General features: G+C 36.6%; 2 protein-coding genes and 1 long non-coding RNA gene across 7 annotated transcripts; 2 read left to right on the top strand and 1 right to left on the bottom strand.

The window, feature by feature from the left end:
* Window positions 1–6373: 6373 nt before the first annotated feature.
* LOC110802307 (formin-like protein 3) lies at window positions 6374–12896 on the bottom strand. Of its 5 annotated transcripts, none has more exons than XM_022007753.2 (8): window positions 12568–12894; window positions 12111–12473; window positions 10354–10672; window positions 9952–10257; window positions 9408–9846; window positions 9003–9202; window positions 7687–7922; window positions 6374–7410 (listed from the first exon to the last, which is right to left on the bottom strand). In XM_022007753.2, exons 2-8 carry the CDS (start codon window positions 12246–12248, stop codon window positions 6556–6558), a joined length of 2493 nt encoding a protein of 830 aa, XP_021863445.1. In that variant the 5' UTR covers window positions 12249–12473; window positions 12568–12894; the 3' UTR covers window positions 6374–6555. The 5 variants fall into 5 exon arrangements, with proteins under 5 accessions (XP_021863445.1, XP_021863446.1, XP_056699653.1 ...); XM_022007754.2 differs by having other exon boundaries at window positions 12111–12477; XM_056843675.1 differs by having other exon boundaries at window positions 9408–9801; window positions 12568–12888.
* Window positions 12897–13250: 354 nt separating this feature from the next.
* Window positions 13251–14509, top strand: LOC130460037 (uncharacterized). Its single transcript, XR_008919854.1, has 2 exons — window positions 13251–13809; window positions 14092–14509. It is a non-coding gene; the product is annotated as an uncharacterized lncRNA (long non-coding RNA).
* A 3637-nt stretch (window positions 14510–18146) lies between these two features.
* LOC110802303 (protein FAR1-RELATED SEQUENCE 3-like) lies at window positions 18147–19630 on the top strand. Its single transcript, XM_056842038.1, has 5 exons — window positions 18147–18168; window positions 18290–18393; window positions 18439–19269; window positions 19364–19471; window positions 19556–19630. The coding sequence occupies exons 1-5, from the start codon at window positions 18147–18149 to the stop codon at window positions 19628–19630; spliced, it is 1140 nt and encodes a 379-aa protein (XP_056698016.1).
* The last annotated feature ends 1871 nt before the right edge of the window (window positions 19631–21501 follow it).

Raw genomic sequence — 21501 nt, forward strand, 5'->3', positions numbered from 1 at the left:
ACAGGATACGTTCTGTTCGAATTATGGATCGATTGCGACAGAACGCGTGATCAGTTTTTGCAGCGTGAGGCTTAGGCTTAGGGGTTTAGAGTCAATACTCAGAATAATAATTGTGTGTTTTCACGTCGGCTTTAGGGGTCTATTTATAGGAAAGAGTGGCGTAGAAAGATAGATTTTCAGGAATTTGAATACGAAACGGATTAGGAAAAGAATCCGTCCCAGGTATTTTCGGCGCCCAGCTCTGGGCGTCAAAGATTTCGGCGCCCAGGGCTGGGCGTTGAAAATAGGGTCTAGCAGAATTCTTTGTCATATTGGACTCTAGAGTACGGAGTTCATTAAGAGACTTAATCCGAGTTATTTGGTGCGTATCAATTTACGACGGAATGCGTCTGGGCCCTTTACGAACTCTAGTTTCGTTATGAGTTTAATTAATACGTTAACTCTTTTATCGAACTGCGATAGGAATAGAATTCCTTTCACAATTTCTATCTCTTTTAGGATTTATGTTGGAGTGCAACACCTAATTCTGACAGGTTTCTATCTTTTTATTCTTACTACTTTTAGCAACTACCCTTTACGGCAGTTACTATTTTTAGCAGGTTTCCATAAATAGCAGGTTTCTATAAATAGCAGGCTTCGGGTGAAATGAAAAGGGGAATTGAGATTCGTTATTTTATAGGAGATGCGTTATCAAGTGGAGATTTATGCTTTCATCATCGAACCTTCCCTTTCGGGAATGGGGACAAAAGTAGGTGTCTACAGTTGACTTTTGTATACTTTTAAGGTTTAGGTGAGAAAACAAAATGTGATAATCGCTTATAAATTAAGAATGTTAATTTATTAATTTCGAGGTCTAGACTGACTCAATAATCCTTTTAGATAGTGAATGATAACTATAACAACGTACCAATCATTTGGAACATGTCAACACACTATTTCGGATGACTCGGACTCAAAGGTTGGACATGGGTTTGACACGTAACATGAAAACGGATTTTAATAAAAGTATTGGACTGCCACAGCTATAACTTTCAATCTGCTAACTGTTTTGGGCCGAAACTGACTCGGCATGATGGACTAAGGCTAGACCTACGGATTAATAGATATGGGTCTCACGGTTCTTAGTAAAACTCTTTTTATGATCGTTTTAGTGTTTTTACTTTTGGCTATACAAGTTTGACTTAAGTTACGGGATGAGGATTAAGGGAATCATCTTAGGTGTAAGTGGACTCTAGAGGAAAGACACTAAGTGTGTAAAGATTATCCAGGACATATTGTAGGTGAATGATGACCCAACTGATAGACTTTTACTTGGTTTAGACTATTAGGAAACAATTATGGTGAAGACTCTAAGTGGATTTAGGCTTTAATAGACATGATGGACTCAAGAGATGACTCGCGTAAAGGTTGATAGACTCAGCTAGGATCTTTAACTCAGCTTGACTTGTCCTTTGCCTCGACTATTATTAAGCGATGATAATGAGTAGTTTGGTATAGATCCATTTTTTAACTGATTTTCGAAAACATACTTTTGCTTTTAGTGAAAGCCAAAATATTTTTTGTAGCTTGAACGGTATTAGGCTGGACATTAGTGTCATTAGAGGACTAATAGTGAGCGCTAGAAAATTCTATCGTTGTCTTGAGCAGCATAAGTTTTTTCTAGAGCGGACTTGTGGCGTGCTGTAAATTCCCAGCACATGCAAGTCCTTTTTCTGGTTTGTTCGTGCAGTTGGTTTGTTATATTTTTGGTTAGTCGGACTTTCCCTTGGCTTTATTTTTTACTGATCTAAGCCCTTTGTTTGAGCGTCTATTCACTCAAAAATTCATCGTTCCGGCACAAAAGTATGACTTGTGTGTACTAACCTTTGGAATTAATGTGTAAATGTTATTTCGGGTTAGTAATCATGATCATATTCGATTCTAATTCCGTGAAAATATCTTCGGCGCAATTTTGAATATGCGTGTTTAAGGTGGGTATTTTCAGCCAGACTTACGTAATGCTTAAGGCAGATGCGTATTTAGTCTTTTGAATTAGTCGTACGAATATAAAACCCAATTGTTAGACTCCTAAATTTAGGGACTTAATTGCGCGAAATAAGTAGGAGACGCGCTGGAGTATTGTAGTGTTGTTGTGTGCAGCGCTGCTTTTTTATAGCACGAGATAGCCAGGCGCTGCTAATTTATGGCGCCAGACCAATTTTTCTTTGTTATTTCGAGGCAGTGTGCACAATAAACTTCTAGCGCTCAGGAGAGACGCGTTGGAATTTTGTAGCGCGACCTTAGAGTGCACTGAGAATTTTTGGCGCGTGATCCAGGGTTCATAATTTATAATTCTGATTTTACAATTCGTAGCTTTTATTTTTTTTTGACGTTTTACGCACATTTTTTATTGTAACAACGTTGTTTACCCTAAACTATGTGACTGGTTGGTTAGTTTCACATAGCACATAAGATATTTACACAAAACTAACAACAAGCCTGAATTCAGATACATATGTGCATTTAGTTTATGTTGAGTCTCTAAGGTATAATAGGTTGGGTGTCAAAAAGGTACCAAACCTATCGCCAGTTCCTCGACAAGCCTCGGTCGAAGTAGCCGAGTTCATGAACGAATTCTATCAAGGCCTATCCAATACACACTGGAGTGGCACATACATAGAATGGACCTAGGAGATAAGCGATTTGGTTTGGGTGGGTGTGCTACATTGCGAACGTGCCGAGTTGACAATACCCGAAGCGCGCGCACCCCTCGAGGCTAGCAGGTGTCCTTATTACCAACTTCCGAGATGTAACATGCCAACGAAGCCAAGATTGGTATGCGATTCTGTCACGATCATTCGTCACATTGATTATTTCAGGTCGTCCCAACTTAATAAGGAAATAATTGTGGCGTATCGTTCGATTTCTGCTATACGACTTCCTCAGCGACGCACTACATGCATAAATTATTTCAGAATTGTCCCTAGTGGAACCGCCACTGTGAAGGGGGTCGAAAAATAGACGAGCGCACTTTTCCTAAGAAAACGACTCGAACGACTTTCCCTCGAGATGTGGCAATCATATTATGTGTAAGAGAGGAACTAACTGTGGGCGTTAGCCTCTTTTTACTACTCTATAGGAGTTGTCATTCAGTTTTAAAACTACATTGAAGAAAACTGACAAAACTCGGTTATCGTGATACGCCAATAAAGCCAGAGCTAAAGCAAGGGTATTCGACCACATCGGCCATAGGTTCCCTTGTGATCCATGTTATGGAGATCGCTCAACGTACATCTAGCGGAGTAGAGATTGAGAGTTCGGGGGACGTTTACTAATACAAGGAGCCCGATATTAGCGCACGAGGTGGTCCTTACTAGTTCAACGTGACGACAAACGGGACATGCGTTAGACTACATTACTAATCTGAGGTGATATTAATGCACAAATAATTAACTAAAACAACGTCAAAAGATAATTTAGATAGATTTAACGTATCTAGCAATAACCGATTTGTCCAAAGATTATCTGATTAGTCGTGATCAATATAAGAGATTTATGTGAACAATTTTATATGGTGATGAAAGCGATAAACAATGTAGATTTCAAGTTACAGTATAGCTTAGGCTATACTGCAGTTCTCAGGAACACTAACCACTTGCCTTTGCTAGCCTTCCTTTTCTGATTCGAACTTCCTGGTAATTGACTGATTGTCTGTTGCGATTCTTCTAGAGTTTTCCCTTAGATTTCTTAGTTTAGGCTTGAGGGTTGGTAAGATTTTCGGTAATATTTGGAGTGGGCTGAAGGCTTATGCGGGCCGAGTCTACTTAACAATGAGTTAATACGGCAGATTATTGCGAATACGGGACAGAGTGATGCTTCGGTTAATACTCATGCTTAAAGTTTTGATTGATATTTTGGTCCCTGTTTCCGGAGCTTAGAGGGCTGTATTTATAGTGCAACTGATCGAAATAAGATAGATGTTGAGAGATTGAGTTTCTGTGAAAATGAATGGCAGCGTTAGAATCTTCTAGCGCGCGCTGGAATTTTCTAGTGCGTATCAGGGCGCGCCAGATTTACTGCTTGTTGAGTTATTAATTAACAGCGCATTTCAAATTCTATATGTTCCGTGATTGGCTGAGAACCAAACTGTAGCTCTAGAATATTATGGCGTTGTTGTTTGTGCGCTAGAAGTAAGCGGCGCGTGCATGCCACGCGTTAGAAATTTCTAGCGCTTGTGTTTTCTATCCGCAGGTTTCCAAATTTTTCCGATTTTCGAATTTCTTTCACGGTTTTATCTCTTTAGCAATATCGGTTGGAGTGCAACTCTTATATTTTCTCAATAATTAATTGTAATGAAATACAAGCACTTGAAAATCTATCATATCTTATACGGCTGCTATTTTGGGTAGTAGTTGAACATAGTAATTACTATAAATGGTAGTTACTGAAAATGGAAATATGGGTTTCGGGATCACGTCAGTCAGTCACAGGTGTTTGTAGCATACTTAGGAAAGAATTGACAAGCAGTGTTTGGTTTCATAATTGAACTCACCGCTTCGGGCCTAGGGGTCAAATGTAGGCGTCTACAATGTCCCGGTAATCCAAAAGATAGAAGAATCACAATCATGAGGAAAGAGTGTAGTCCCGAGCCTTCCTTGCTTCCCTCTCATCATCATCATCATCATCATCAAAAGACTCACATGGAGAAGGAGGAATTGAAATACAAAGCTGCCACCAAGTCAAGTCCAAGGGCCAAGGAGAACTTCTATGCGAAGGAGGAGATGAGAAGTAATGTAGCTAGGGGCATCCTTGCACGGGCCGTGCAACCCTTGCACCCCGTTAAGAGTATAGCCAAGTGATAAAGGCGCTTTAAGGACTAGCTTCGAAACAACTTGATTACCTCTCTATCTCAGATGGGAGTACATTTCTGGATTTTGAACTTTACAACATAAATGAGCTGATTAACATCACCACCTTCAACAACACCACTCAAAAATGTCAGATCTTCCTTAATGACCAAGTAAGGCCATTAGGGAAAATCATAGTTCATAAATCTTTTGACTTTAAAATAATAAGTATGAGTTCATTCAACCCAAAGCATGTCTTGTTTCATTGATAAGGCCCAACAGTGCTTAATCATTGCGACTTTCTTCCAAGCAGTCCAATCCTTCTCTGGTGAGATAAGAGATTTTCTAGGTCCTGCGGCATCTTAATTTAACACTCTAAAGAAAGACCTTGCCGACCATAGGATGTCTTTCATCACTTTCTTTGGCATCACAAAAATATGACACCAAAGAGGTTGAAAACCAACCCCTTATGAGGACGAAAAATACCTAATTTGATGAGTTGAAAGTATTTGGTTTTCTTTGTTTGTTCATAATCAAAAGGCAAAAGGAGATAAGTTTGAACGCATAGTAGAAAATGATGGACTTAATCCGTTGTTAATCAGGGTAACAACTGTGTTGTTAATTTGTTTCAAAATGATTCCAGTATTAAAACCTCCTTGACTGTCAATAGATTCCACCTTTAGCCACCTCAATTCAAAAAGAAGAGATAATTGAGACCATCAAACCCAGGTGATTTACTCACATCAGTTCCTTTCAAGGCTGCATCAATTTCTAGATATGACACAAGTAGCACAAATGTTTCATCAACAACAGGAATAAGATGTTATCTCTATATTAACCCTTGTCAAGATAGTTGCAGCCGTTCGAACTAGACTTCTATAGAATCCACCTATATCTTACTTGATCTCAGTTGCAGTTGTTAATTTCTTGGTTGCATTATCATACAACACATCAATGTTGTTTTTAGCATACCTTTCCTTCATGACTCTAAAGAAGAACTTTGACTTAGAGGATGAAAGAAACATAAATTGTTCAACAAGTTTTAACTTATCTGAGCTACATAGACATACTATGCACGGAAAGGCCGAATCATTGTTTAGCTTGCAGCTGATGGGGCTCGACCCTGTGACCTCCAAGTCACAAGATAAGTTACCCACCAACTTATGTTAGTTATAAGACTACTCTACTTATAAGGACACGCCTGTCAAGAAAGGGAAATACAGCCGAAATAATAAAATACACACACAATAAATTACCAAAATGTATACAGAAAATTTTCAGAATCTATACGACTAAACTAATGAAGTAATCTCTTTTTACTTTTTTAAGAGTTACATATTCACCTCTTCACCGGCATATCCTTTGTTGAATTTGATATAATAATGATGTAATTGGGGTAATTGTCAATAAAAAAATTAAAAAATATAAGTGGGATGTAAAAGTAACCAAATAGGGAATTATATATGATTTAAGTGGGTAAGTAGCAAATAATAAACAATTGGGGATAGATGTAATAGTTACCAATAATAGAATTGTAACTCCTAAAATAATACGGCGGCCGCAAGTAGTAAATATAACTTCCAAAAAAATACGGAGGGAATAATGATTAATCATTTAGATTTTTTTTTAATTTTTATAAACTACTAGTAAATCAGAAACAAATAATTCTAGTGAAAAAAAAAACAATCAAATACAGAGGAAAATCTACCAGGCTGCAGGCGATGCTGTTCTAATCATCGTCAGAATCTGAAGTGGAGTCATCCACACGTCTATCAGCAATTGCAGGAAATAATTTCTGGCGCATGTCCTGCATGGATTGGTGCTGATCTAGAGAAGTCCTTTTGAGTGAAGATTCCTTGCTTGAGTTTCTTGCTAGCTTTGCATAAGATTGTCTCAGCTCTGTACAAATCTTATCCAACATTAAGAGAAAGTCACGTACAATACTGAACAAACGAAGGCCTTCTTCCCTTCCAGCATTCCCATGGAAATAGTCTGCTGTTTTTCTCATCAAACCTGATATCCTTTTTTCTTCTTCTTGTAGCCATGTTACCTCACCTTCTGAATGTTTTACAAAACTTTCAAGAACAGAATAGAACCCAGTCTCTTTCTCAGGACTACACATCTCGTTATCCAAGAAGTTTTTAACTTTGATTAGGGACTGCCCTAGCTTAGACACTGTTGATGTAAGCACATCACTGTCAATAACTGCTGCCTTTTTTATATTTTCAAGTTCACAGCTAATCCCTGAAACTACTTGAAGGCCAAGAGTGTGGTAGTGTTCTGATGGATCAAAGGTAGGATCATCAAAAGAATCCTCAGTCTTTACACTTGATATACTACGGTTCTCTTTTGCAGCACGCATAGCTTTCAAGCCTTCAGACCGTATTATCTCTTGAACAACAAAGTGCAAAAGTGTGGTCTTTCCATCTGTTCCTTTTACATCAGCCAGTTTCAATAGAGTATCAAGTTTGAATGCCTGAGCACCCCCACGATAGGTGCCATCATTCATACGGTTACCAGTTTTCAGAACAGCTTCCAAAAGTTTAAGGAATAGTCTACTCTTTTTTAGTTCATCACAAGCCACCTGTAAGATAAAACAGAAATCACATGCACCCACTAAATATCTAAATTCTACATTTCATTCATATAATGTTTTATGTTCATGAATGTATAATCTAAAGAAAGTGAGACCACTTGTTAGTTCATTCTTGAAGACAACCAGGGAACGGAAAATACCATCGCATAGAGACCTGAGTTAAACATTAGCTTATATATATCTCTTAATAATTCGCCAAGGTCACAGAGATACAGTAAGGGAATTAAAGAACTATTATACACTGAATGGAAGATACGTTCTTACCTCCAATGTAACAAAAGACTCTTTAATACTTGAAACTTCCTCCTTGAACGTCATCATGAACATTAGTGAGTCCATTCGTCTAAAAGAAAAGGGGATATCAACCAATACTTTCAGGAATCTTTCTGCAGGTCCAAGTTGAGAAACATCACCATTGAATAATCGAAGCTTTAGTTCTTCTTCTTGTGTTGGTGCCATTCTCAACAATGTTTGCAGAAGCTCTGTTTGAAGTTCATTTCCTAACTCATTGCAGATACCTCAAACTCGTTATTTTGAAGAACAGCAAAGATAAACAAAGCATCAACCAGAACACAACAAAATTACGATGCAGCAAAATAACATTCCATATAGAAGGAATATCCAAGTAAAGCATTAACGACTTTTTTACCAAATAGGGAAGCAGCACAAGCCACACAAATGCCTAACTGGTATAAACAGGAAGCCAAGAGTCCAATTTGGTCGTTTTGAAGGCTTACTTCCATTAATGACACTACCCTTTGCAGCGAGTCACAGATGCCTAACTGGCATACGTAGGAAGCCACGTCATAGTATTATGTTATGCCATTTGGACGAGAAGGTAGATTTGGTACTCGATACATTGCATAGCCAAAGTAACGTGCTTTTGGCTGGTATTCGAATCTCTCATTAATTTGCATGGGAATTCTATGAAAGGAAAGTATCAGATTGGGGTTTGTTTATTGGATAGAGTGTGGTAGCTTGGAATGAAGGACAGTCTATTACATGGAGAAATAACATGACATTGTAGGGATGTGCATTGACATGCACTGATATCACGAGAAAGTGAGTTCAGCACAGAATTTTTGCAGATGTATTCTTTCTGGAGCTGGGGAGAGCCAGACTCAAGAAATGAAGAACATAAGGAACTTCAAATGCTACTAAAGTAGGAAATGATGTGTGTGCACACATTTACAATATATGAACTGAATAGTATGTACAGTGAACCTTTACTGTAAATAGAAAAAAGCATGGTATTGAAGTCTCATTTGTTGTTGTTGTTGTTGTTGTTGTTGTTTGTATGGTATTAAAGTCAGAAATGTGAAGCAAATACCACCTTCTTTGTTTAAATCAGTGACGTGTTCATCATATGAATAGGAACTGGAAAAGGAAGCATTCTTTTCTGCGAGCTGTACACACTATAGTTCTTTTTCCTTGTAATAAAACTATATATTTGATTTAGTTAATAATAGCTTTCTGTGAGTATTTGCAACGAATTGCAATGGTGATCTTTTACATGCACAGATGCAGAAGTAAGCTGCAATATACAGTTCAAATGAGGGAAGAAAGATAGGGAGAAGTACCTTCGATAAGGGCATCACGAACTTCTTCTGTTGTTACGTTAAGTGCTTTAAGAAGGATGGACAAGTTTTGAGACTTCTTTGGATCAATGATCTGTATATATTGTTGTTGAGAAGGATCATTTGAACGATTCCTATTCCCAGAATTCCTTTTGTCATCAGAACTATATCCAAACAGAGATTCTATCATCTCTTCGTTGAACCTGAAAAATTATGCAGATTACAATTATTCTGGTGAAAACGTAGCTTAGGATAGTATTTCAGAATATTGCAAAAGTAAACCAACATCACGATGGAGAGGGAATTCTGAACCCAACATCTTAAGCTAAACTTATTTCTCCTTCCCAATTTACATCTAACTGTGAGAAAAATCATTCAAAGAAGATACGAGGCGTTTTTGAGTCTTACTGGAATGATCCTGCTCGAATTTCATCCCACACCATTGACTGCTCAGGATTACCAACCACTTTATCCCAGAAGAATGGTTTTAGCTTTGTTCTTGGGGCATCAGGGTCACCTGCAGAGTCACTACCATCACCAGAAGCTGACCGTCCTCGGCTAGAAGGTCCTATAGCACCTGCTTTTGGAGGTGCAGGAGGAGGTCGAACAATTTTTGGTGGCGGTGGTGGCTGAGGTTTAGGCTTTGGTGGTGGAGGTGGTGGTGCAGCTGGGATGGGAGGACATGATTCTACAGGAGTATGTTTCTGGGAAGGCAGCCCTTCAGCATTTCCAGGACTATGTTCGGGAATTCCAGCTAGGGAATTGCCATGTCCCTCTTGTTTTAGTGTTGAGTCATTGAAAGCTGTAATTTTTCCAACAGCCTTAATGTCAGAATTAGTCGAAAAACCTGGCCGGTTGAATTTTATGCACAATTCAGAAACATATACCAAAACTTAATTTAATGTTAAAAGATCACAGGAAGGAAGGTAAGAGGATCAAACACTTAGATTACCAGCAGAGTAGTCACTTGAACTTAATGTCAACAGAGGTCTGTCATCTTTCTGCATATCTTCATAGCAGCTGTGACCTCTCATCAGGCAACAAAATAACAGTAAGGCAAAAATGACAACAGCCCCTGCTATTGATGCAGCAACGGTTATCACTTTGTTCATGTCTTTGTTATGTTCTTCCCTTCCAGAAGTGGTTGGAGGATCCTCAACTTTCATAGGCGGAGGTGGTGAAAGAAGCAAATTAGGTGGTATGATAATTGGGTCGTTAAATATATCTGATGCTGGACCAGCAGCAGTACTGGAAGGTGCTGCATCAACAGTGTGAGAACATTAGCAAAAGATAGGATAGGATGGTAAAAGGACAAGCATTACAGACAGAAATGAAGTAACGTTATCTGAACTACCTTTGGGAGACTTGTCAGCCAAGAATCTTCTAGGAACACTATACTGATGAAAATGCAATTTAGCATGACTAGTACATCCATTTTGTTCAGTAAAACCAGGAAAAAGATGGTAACTCATTCTTAAGCAAACCAAAACAAGTTCTTGTAGGTTGGATTGCTGGGTAATCGTGGTTTCATGAGATCCTCTTTGTTTCAACCAAACTGCACTCGATCTAATGTCAATTTTATCAGCCTTGAATGACAAATACAAGACACATTCACCAAGTTCTTTCTTCATTTCTGCCAATTCTTTGGAGCAACTTTTCTGCATGTAGTCTGCCTGTTGACAGAATATCTATTTAAGTTTCAAGTTCAATAAGTATACACAATTATAATAAATGTTTGAGAGAAACTAGTGAGCGTAATATGACAGTTAGACAACAGTTTAAAATGTGTCAAAACCCTTGCACACATCAAGACCTATCTTTGAGCAAGGTTGTGTACAAATCTATAAGATCAGTCAACCTCTCAGATACCATACATGAGATTTCTACGTCAAAGAGATCCATCATAGGAATATATCATTCGACGTAGTGAAAAACCAGTGAATGTGAGGCTTATGATGCCCAATGAACGTGCTTCTGTCTGAGTTAAGATATACAGAAGAAAAATACATATTAAACGATCTCTACATTTATGGGAAATGAAACTGTACATGCAGTGGTGCGTTTATAATTGCACAGAGCCTCACTATCTCTAAAGCAGATACTTCCAGTGAATCTCTGTTCACCATGTGTGAGATCATATAGCAAGCGCGAATCTGGGTAAAATAGGAGCTCTTTAAAACACTGAAGAAACCTTTCAGTCGAAATTCCACCAAGCACATTCGAATATAAGAAGAGCAAGCTGGCTAAGCCACTTTGTAAGGATCTGCGCATCCTCTTCATACTTACTTCATAACATCATCCAAATGTTTACTGCTCAAGCCAAGAGGCTGGTGATCACCTTATATGCTTACTTACAACAAGTTGTGTCATGGATTTATCAAGGATGCAGGCAGGTAAATAATATAATCGCAAAACCCTGAAAAACCAAACTGTGACCTCTCAAGAACACCATTCTACCTCCCCCTCCACCCAATCCCCGTTCCCCACCTACCAAAGAAAGAACTCCTTCCCCTCTTTACCATCTACTCATTCTCTGTCCACCATTTTGTCTTTCCATTCAATTAGAAAGAAACTTTTTTTTTTTTTACGTGCACTTCTAACAGAAACCAGTAACTAGTTAGCTCAAAGCAAGAATTACAAGGCCGTTATACCAACCACAAAATCTATCAACATATTAAATATTAAGCAACTATAGTAGTCAAATCTATGTATTCACATTATACATTGGAAGACAACTTCCTAGTCAGAAGCATTGAAAAAAAAAAGGCAAGTTTCAAACATCATCTTTCATTATAAGTTATGTTATTCGGACTCAGGTACATGTCATAAGAGTCCGACTCTGCTATTTCTTAAACAAATTCCACCGTGTTGACCCAAAAGGATGTGTCAAAGTGTCCTACCTATTTAGGATGGTTGAGCATCCAAGACGAGTTCTTGAGATAAAATAAAGAGTTCGAATAAAATAAGAATACAAGTACAATGAAACCATCATTAACAATCAACTAATCATGACACATCCAACCTAATAGCATACAATTCAGCAAATACACAATCAAACACCCTACAATAGTTAACCAATGCAAAAAACATGTGTTGAAATCATAAGCATACCCATTGTCTCTTGAGCTCCAATTGAGGATATTCGAACCCGTAACTGCGAAATATTCTTGTAAAACTTTTTCCTTCCAAGAAACTACACGGGAAAAGAAAAATTGCTACAAAAATAATGATACAATTGAGTCTTCTCATTTCTATGAATCACCAAATTATTAATATTCCACTCCCATTTTCTTTTTTTCATCTCATCTATTAAAACTTTCTCGTACACAATTTTACCCCAAAATAATCATATAATTTGCTGAAAATCACACAATTCAAAATTCCAATCTCCCTGTAATCAAATTCGACAGCATTGCATCAAATCATGCCCTTTTTTTGTTCTTCAAGTGCAACAATTCCAAATTAATCCAAAACCTACCTAACACAAAAATTACAAAATAAATAAAGCAATCAAAATCCAATTGAAGCGTGAAAACGGAATGAAATTAATAATTAGAGAAGAAATTACCTGATTGAGCTAAAACGGGATGACAATTGTACCCGTTAACGGAATTTTGAAATATATTTTTTAATATTTTTGTTATTTCTTGTGAAATAATGATCAGGTAACGGTACTTTCGGGGATGAAAAAAAGGAAGAAAAAACTAAAGTACAAATGGAGAATAGTGTACCCTCACCCCTTTGCCTGGCTCCCTCCATTTTCTCTCTCCTAAGGTAGACGTGCCGAGGACTACGTACATCCATTTCTATACTAGTCTCATATTCTCATGTGTAATAATATATGCGGTGCGTGCATTGATTAAACAAACAATTAATATCATTTTTTTTTTTTGATTCAAATGGGGAAGCAAACTTCAAAGGAAAAATTAATATCATATCGCAGTGAAGAAATATGCATAAACGTTATTTACATTGAATTTTCTAAGATAGTCATAGTATGTGATTACCGTAAGAAAATTAATTTAGTGTTGTAAAATAAACAGAAAGAGAAGATAAATTGAGAGAGAATAACTGTGTGTTTTATTTCATGAATAATATTATATACATACAATTGAATAGGGTTTGCTTGGAAAACAATAAACCATAAATCTAGAATATTCCAGAAAGATACTACGGATATAATGGGCATCCACATAATATTTCATAACACCCCCCTAATTGCATGTCCATTATCGAACATTATGCCTCGTTAAAACCTTATTAGGAAAACCCTGTGGGATAAAAACCTAGTGAAGGAAAAAGAGTACATCGTTCTTTATAATACGCTTGAGATGTTGCCTCATTAACAACCTTACAAGAAAAACCCAGTAGACAAAATCTTGGTTAAGGGAAAAAGAGTGCAACACGTATTTCTCCCCATGATGAATACATCAATTGAGATCTTCTTGTGCAATCTATCCAATACAAATTTTTTAAAACGACCGTCTTAATGGTCAGACCACTCAAGTCGCGGGTCAGTTCATGGGTCGAACAATTCGTGGGTTTTAATTGGCGGGTCATATAAATATCTATTTTCAACTTGTTTCTAAGCCCTAATTGATTTCCCTCTTTCCTCAAACTCCCTGCTTCTTTCTCTCTCCTCAAACCCTAATTGCACGGCTGGCCGGGAGGCACAACCACGGAGAGGTGGGCAACGATCTCTCGTTGATTACTCATCCGCACCGCCGATCTCTACAAAACCTCCTCCGCCAATGGGCTACTTGTTTCGTTCCTGCGTCGACGATAATGTCGAGAATGAAGCGGCGATTAGGTAATTCTTCTATCTCTCTCCTCCATAATCTTTAATCTCCTTCATCTTCTTCATGTTTTCAAGTTTGAATCTCAATATCTAGGGTTAGGTTTTGGTGCAATCAAGAATTCAAGAGTATTGTACGATTTTCCATTTGATGTAAATCGTGCTCCAAACGTTGTTTGACTGATTTTGTTGTTGTTATTTGCTGGTGAATCGTTGATATGTTTATACGTTTTTGATTTTCTGTTTGATGTTTCAATTTTGTTGTTGTTAATTGATGCTTCTTGGTGGTGGTAGCAGCGGTGGCTTCGGCGATGGAACAAATGTGAAGGTGGCTTCGGCGGTGGTTGTACGTCGAAGAGCGCATAACTATCGGATCCATCGTTGTAATCGAGGCACACACCAACCTCTACCCCCTCGCATCTGGCCTAGTGGTTTGTGGTGGCAGAAGCTCCTGTTGTTGGATATTGTTGTTCGATAGCTGTTCTTTGTAGTTGTAATTCGTTTCAGTTAAAAATTAATTCATTTTAGTTAAGAATTTATTTGTTTTAATTGACAATAACTTTGTTTTGTTATTTATAGTTTTTTTAGAATAGTTTAATTTTAGTTATACTTTTTATATATTTAGTTAAGAATATTTTCGTTTTAGTTAATAATTATATTGGTTTATTTGTGATTAAATTTGCTTCGGCTATGTATACATTCGTTTTAGTTACAATATACTTATAGTTACGATTGTCTTGGTTTTAGTTAAGGTTTTCTTCGTTATTGTTACGATTTTCTTTGTTTTATTTAAGATGAGTTTCAGTTACGAATAAATTTAATTTAGTTAAAATTTAATTTATCAGTGTAGACGTGTGGTTAAGATTTTGCGAGTTTTAGTTAACATTTTAGTTAATATTTCAATAGTTTTAGTTAAGATTTTTCCAGTTTACATACATATAAAGAAAGTATTTATTAAGCATAAAATTCAATTAGTTAAGCAAATGAATAAATTAGTTAAGCCTTAAGTTAATTAGTTAAGCAAATAAACCAATTAGTTATGCAATGTAACTAATTAGTTAAGCAATGTAATCTATTAGTTAAGCAATTGAACCAGTTACTTAAGCACTTAAACCAATCAGTTAAACAGTGGAGCTAATTAGTGAAGCAAGGGAGTATTTGTTAAGTCTGGAATTCAATTAGTTAAACAATTGAACCAATTAGTTAAGCAAATAAACCAATTAGTTATGCAATGTAATCTATTAGTTAAGCAATTGAACCAATTAGTTAAGCACTGAAACCAATTAGTTATGCAATGTAATCTATTAGTTAAGCAATTGAACCAATTAGTTAAGCACTGAAACCAATCAGTTAAACATAGGAACTAATTAGTGAAGCAAGGGAGTATTTGTTAAGTCTGAAATTCAATTAGTTAACAATTGAACCAATTAGTTAAGAAAATAAACCAATTAGTTATGCAATGTAACTAATTAGTTAAGCAATGTAATCTATTAGTTAAGCAATTGAACCAATTAGTTAAGCACTGAAACCAATCAGTTAAACAGTGGAACTAATTAGTGAAGAAAGGGAGTATTTGTTAAGTCTGGAATTCAATTAGTTAAGCAATAGAACTAATTAGTTACGCAATAGAACTAACTAGTTAGGCACTGGAACCAATTAATTAAGTAATTAAACCAATTAGTCGAGCAATGAAACCAATTACTTAAGGAAAATTTACTTTTAATAATCCAACCTTTCGACGATTTTCCGCTAATAATCCAACATATCAATTATTATTTAATAATCCAACCTTTATACCCTGTCAACTTTTCTTGCACCCAAATGACCGCTTACCTGCTAACAAGGTCACCTTCCCACTTTCAGGAAAAAAAAAACATAATATTTTTATTTAATTACTTTTAAAAGAAAATCATCCTTTTTCCCCATATGACCAATTTCACCACATCCATCACTCGTCAACAACCACCGCCGTCGCCCGCGTCTACAATCACCAACACCTGGGTTCTTCGAATTGTCGCCGTCCACGCCTGCAACTTATTCCTCTCCTCGTTGTTGCTTCACCTGGGCCACAGACACTCCATCCACAACCACTGCCAACCTCCGACACCGGATGCTAAAGCCCACATTCTCACAAGCCTAACAAAAATGAAATTGGGGAAATATTTAGGGTCCATGTTCAAACAATGTGAGTCAAATTTTGAACAATTCTTATACGCATTTAGGCATGAATTCAAGTATTTGGTGTTTAATTTCAATCAATTTAATCTTTTTTTACAATTTGTATAAGAAATTGAAATTAAGAAAATTAAAGTGAGGGGAAAAGTCATGGTTTATGTTTTGGGTGGATTGGAGGAAGAGTTCGGCAGCAACAGTGGGTTAGGTGGCTTAAATGGGTTATGTCATGTGTTTAAGAGTGGCTTAAATGGGTTATGTCATGTGTTTAAGAGTGGAGATTTTGGAGTTTGTGGCTGACTATTTTTATGGTGTTATGGAAAAGAGAGAGAAACAAAAGAGAAGAGTAAAGAAAAGAAAAGAGAAAAGAAAGGAATAGATAAAAATATTATAATGGACTAATGGCAGCATGCCACGTGGGCAGATGACCTGTTGCTCCGGTTTTTTACCTGATGGGTGCAATAAAAGTAGATGGGGTATAAAGGTTAGTTTATTAAATAATAATCGATAGGTTGGATTATTAACGGAATCGCCGAAAGGTTGGATTATTTAAAGTAATTTTTCTATTAGTTAAACACTATAACTAATTAGTTAAGAACTGAAAATAATTAGTTTACTAATATAAAGAAAATATTTGTTAATCCTGAAATTCAATTAGTTAAGCAATGTAAACAATTAGTTAAGCAATGAAACCAATTAGTTAAGCAATGGAACCAATTAGTTAAGTAATGGAACCAATGGATCAAGCACATGAATTAATTAGTTAAGCAATAGAACCAATTAGTTAAGCAATGAATCCAATTAATTAACCACCGAAACTAATTAGTTAAGCAATGATTGTAGAGATTTTTAACACATATTGGAAAATGAGGATGAAATTTTCGAGGAATTCGAGTTCCAATGTGAAAAGATTAGGCCTTACCCCCGAAAATGGGAAACTAGTGCAATAAGTGTGATTAATGAACTTTTCCTGTTTCATTTTTAAGCATTAATTAAATTTAATTAGTTAAGCAATGGAATCAATTAGTTAATTAATGAAACTAATTAGTTAAGCAATGGAACTAATTAGTTAATCAATGGAATCAATAAATTTACAGATATAAAGAAAGTATTTGTTAAGCCTGAAATTCAACTAGTTAAGCAATGAAACCAATAGTTAAGCAATGAAACTAATTAGTTAAGCAATGACCTAATTAGTTAAGTATTGAAACGAATTATTTAAGCAATGACCTAATTTTTTTGAGTTTTAGTTACGTGTTTACGAGTTTCAATGTACAAATAGTTGGATTTATGTGCCAATTCGAATAGTTAAGTTTTTGTAGAAGTCAGTTAAGGTATAATACAATAGTTCCACTTATTAGCCAAATAGTTAAGGTATTATATAAACTAGTTACGAATTATAATACACGTAGTTCCACTTATCATCGAGCAGATCAAATAGTTAAGTTTTTATACAAATTGGTTAGACTAATACAAGGAGAAAGTCTTGATCTATACTGGGTATACCATTTAAATGGTATACTAGCATTAAAGTAATATTTTCTTCAAAAGTGGGGTAAAAGGTGCTTGAAAAATAAAAGGAAATAGTTTATTCTCTTAGCGCCATTTGCATTTACTTAAATTCTAGAGAGAGAGAGTGAAATATTGAGGAATTGCCCCAAAAGATTTCGTTGAAAGTTCAGCGGCAAAAATTGGTAAAATTCTTCAGATTCGTTTTGTAAATAATTACTCCTTCCTTTTACTAGGAACTGGATCTCCTTCAAATTCCTTTTGCTCCCTAATCAACATCTGGGTTCCTTAATCAACATCACCCCTTTCAGATCTGGTATTTGAAAATCGGATATGCGAGTAAGGTTGGCATTGGTCTTTCAGGTATAATTTATGGAAGGATTCTAGGTATTTTCAAGGTCTTTATGAAATAAGTCGCATCCATGGAGGAAGAAGGAGGGGTGAGGAGAAAAAGAAAGTTGCAGTTAGACTAGGTATGTATTCGTATTCAATTAAGTTCGGAAAGTTTTAGGGTATATTAATGACAAAATTGAACTGGGGAAGAAATTGTAAATGAATTGGCGGTTAATCTAGGGTTTAGGGTTTTAATGCTGAATTATTGTAAAATGGGTAATTAATGAATGTGGAAAACCTTGCAATGATTAGAGATTAATTTAGTGTTTAGCGTTATAATGCTGAATTATTGTAAAATTGGTAATTAATGAATGTGGAAAACCTTGCAATGATTAGAGACTAATTTTGGGGTTTAGGGTTATAATGCTGAATTATTGTAAAATTGGTAATTCTTGAATGTGGAAAACCTTGCAATGATTAGAGATTAATAAGGGGTGTTTGGTTGGTGAGTTTGCTGTGGAGAGAAAGTTCCAGAAACTATACACGGATGCAAAGTTTCTTGAAGTCCAGAAACAGTGTATGCGGGTATGTTATGTAACATCTGTTAGTTCTAAAATAATATCTGATTAGGAGGTTGAGCATACTGTGTCGGAAAAAGTATGGATATGGTCAAAGTATTTGAAAAAGGAAATTTCACTAGGTGGCCGGAAGCGTATATATGTTGTATTGTTCAACAAGAAGACCTCTTTTGCGAAGTGTGAATGCAACCACTTTGAGTGCCATGTCATTGTTTGTAGGCACATCATTAACGTTTTGTACGTGGAGAACGTTGAAACTGTACCGTCCGGTTATATTGTTGATCATTGGAGGAAAGATATCCAACGCAAGCACACTCTTGTGAAGGTTGCTTGCCATGATCCGGAGAAAACTGATGAAGTTAAGCGTTATGACAAGATTATGAATGCGACGGAACCCGCTACTCTTCGAGGTTCAATTTCTGAGCAGAAGTTGGACATGGTGATTGAAGGCATTATGAATATTGTGTTACGTCTGGATGAGAGTGATGTGGTTACAACAGTTGTTGGTGATAATCAAGGAGGTGGACCATCTTCTGTTGGGAACAGAAAGGCGAGTGACGGGCCAACAACTCCCGGGTTCGTAAACAAACCTCCTAAGAGCATTGGAGATACTCCCACTCCAACCCCGACAGTAATTATAAAAGATCCTGATACGCGTGGTGGTGTCAAGGCTCACAGGACACGTGATAAACGATTCTTGCAACCCGGCGAGAATAAAAAACCGGCAAAGAAACAAGTTAGGAAAACCAAAAACGTAGTTGACGATGACAACCCAGAACCAAGTATTTATCAAAACAGGGGGCCTATGTCGGTTCACCCACAAAATAATTATGTTCACCCACAAATCCCCTTCACTCCTGGTTGGGGTGGCCATAATCGATATGTGAGTCAAAGAGAACGTATTGTAGTAATTGGAAAATTTGTTATTGTCATCCTTGAAGTTCTTTTGAAAGACTTTTATTTTGATGAAACACCAGGTAAGTAATGTTGCTGCTGATCCACAGCAACATGAAGGGGTTGTAAGAGGCAGTATGATATACCCGGAACAGAACTACAACAATGGGGTGCCTGTTCAACACTATCAGGTGAAGTAATACATTACACTTTATTTGACACATTAATATTGATTAGCCTACTTCATTCTGAATATGAATATCTAAATCTTGCAGTCATCCAGCAGTAGAGTTGGTGGAGGAGTTGCAACAAATTTGTTTCCATTAGGGTGGGATTCGTATGAATCCTGAGGGTGCTGATGTCATTATGTCGTCCCAAGATCCTTGAGGGATTGGATTGATCCCTGACATCTACCTAGTATGCCAATTGCACAACGTTCTCAGATGTCCCAACACGTTGGTGGTGTGCAAATATCCCAAAACCTTAATGGAGTGCAAATGTCGCAGAACATCAGCGGAGTGCAACTGTCTCAAATGTCACAAAACCACAGCTGAGTGCAACTGTCTCAAATGTCACAACATTGTAATGGTGCTCAGTTGTCCCAGAATGCAGCTTCCATTAGGTACTTCACCAGCAATGGTAATGGAAATTTTCAAGCCACCGGGAATCAGTGTTTGCAAGGTGTATGTAACAATAAGCAGATATTTCAGGTGGGTGGGAATGAGTCCTGCCTTGGTGGTCCCCAACATTTTCAACCTTCCGGCAATCACATGTTGCAAGCCAATCCGTCTTTTCAAGCCAATCAAGTTTATCATGGCACCCTTAATCATAATCCAATATACACACAAGACCTCCTCGGATGTCATGACCTTACCAAAAACTAAGAACTTAGGTCTTCATCATGTTGTACAATATTGTTTAAAGCCCTTATAGGTATTATTTCAAATTGTTGATGGTGTTTTCTGGTCATTAATAAGTCTCGTTTATTTCTTGTAAAAAACTTTTGTATTCTTGTAACCAATTTCATTTATTCCTTGACCTAATTTAAGTTTTTCATAAATTAGTACTTAATGTATATGGGTTTGGCATAGTGTTTGACTACCATACTCTAATGTCGAAGGTGCCCAAACAAATAAGTATTAGGTTATTTGGTACTTGGTATTTTTTATTTGATCATTACAATTTTTGTTTTACTATAACCTACATTCCATAAACGTTCCATTTGCATAAAATATTACATGTTGGAAAACACAGGTTAATAGTACATAAAAGTTCAGATCCAAGTTATACTAATAGAATATCCGGTAAACGTTACATAAAAGTTCTGATCCAAGTTTGTTCTAAGAACTAAGATATTACATGGCATAGGAACGTCGATAATATTAAGACCGATAAATTAATACATAATCGTAAGCCTACTTCCTTAATTATAATGCATACTTAACATGCTCCGACAAACTCATTAAAATTAATTTCACCTCATCTGCCACACACAGAATAGTTCTTGCATGCAAACACTGCATTTGCCCTAGTTGGCTTGTCCATCTTAGACCATATGATACCCATTAGATTAGGGTCTCCGACAACGATATCAACGCTGCTGAAGTGTGCATGTCCTTGTTGGTTTGGTTCAACCACCGCATCGCCATACTTTTCTGAGAGGTCGATCTCGAACTGTTGTATGAGATCGGCTTTGCGTGCAGTTTTGTGTTGCTCGGTATAATCATAACGGTAATGGTGGTTAGGACACACTTTGGGGTATACGTTTAGTGGAATTTCCATTTTATGATGATATGCTTTGTGAAGTGAATAAGGAATTTAAAATTTGGCCAACGAGTACTTATTATTTATAGGGAGATCGAGATAAGCGTCACATAACTGCCACCTTATCCATATTACAAAAAAATCTAACCGTCAAAAGACAGTCATATTTATTTACACTTGATTGAGTTTTAACTTTTGTTAACCAGTTTGGTACAAGAAGGCATAAGTTTGATACCAGAAATAATCATGTGATCATGGTGAACAATATCACTTGTACCAAACTGCCATAGTTTTATAAATGTTTGTGACTATTGAGTTTTTACCGTCAATTTGGAACTGGACTGGCTTTTTACTCACGTTAGTTTGTTCTACAGTTTGGTAACTGTATAGTATGGTAGGGATAAATGTTATTCGCATGGACACATTTGAAAAATACAAGGGACACATATTTAGTAGT

This window comes from Spinacia oleracea, chromosome 4 (genome assembly GCF_020520425.1).
Source record: "Spinacia oleracea cultivar Varoflay chromosome 4, BTI_SOV_V1, whole genome shotgun sequence".
In the NCBI taxonomy this organism is placed as follows: domain Eukaryota; kingdom Viridiplantae; phylum Streptophyta; class Magnoliopsida; order Caryophyllales; family Amaranthaceae; genus Spinacia; species Spinacia oleracea.

Bases quoted from the DNA above. Each gene is read 5' to 3' on its own strand.
- LOC110802307 (XM_022007753.2), bottom strand. From the start codon at position 12,248: ATGAGAAGACTCAATTGTATCATTATTTTTGTAGCAATTTTTCTTTTC. The intron at 10,673-12,110 runs GTATGCTTATGA...TTCTGTCAACAG, and splicing joins TGGAGCTCAAGAGACAATGG to GCAGACTACATGCAGAAAAG. The intron at 9,203-9,407 runs GTAAGACTCAAA...ATAATTTTTCAG, and splicing joins ATTCGAGCAGGATCATTCCA to GTTCAACGAAGAGATGATAG.
- LOC110802303 (XM_056842038.1), top strand. From the start codon at position 18,147: ATGCTGAATTATTGTAAAATTG. The intron at 18,394-18,438 runs GTATGTTATGTA...ATATCTGATTAG, and splicing joins TCCAGAAACAGTGTATGCGG to GAGGTTGAGCATACTGTGTC. The intron at 19,472-19,555 runs GTGAAGTAATAC...TAAATCTTGCAG, and splicing joins TGCCTGTTCAACACTATCAG to TCATCCAGCAGTAGAGTTGG.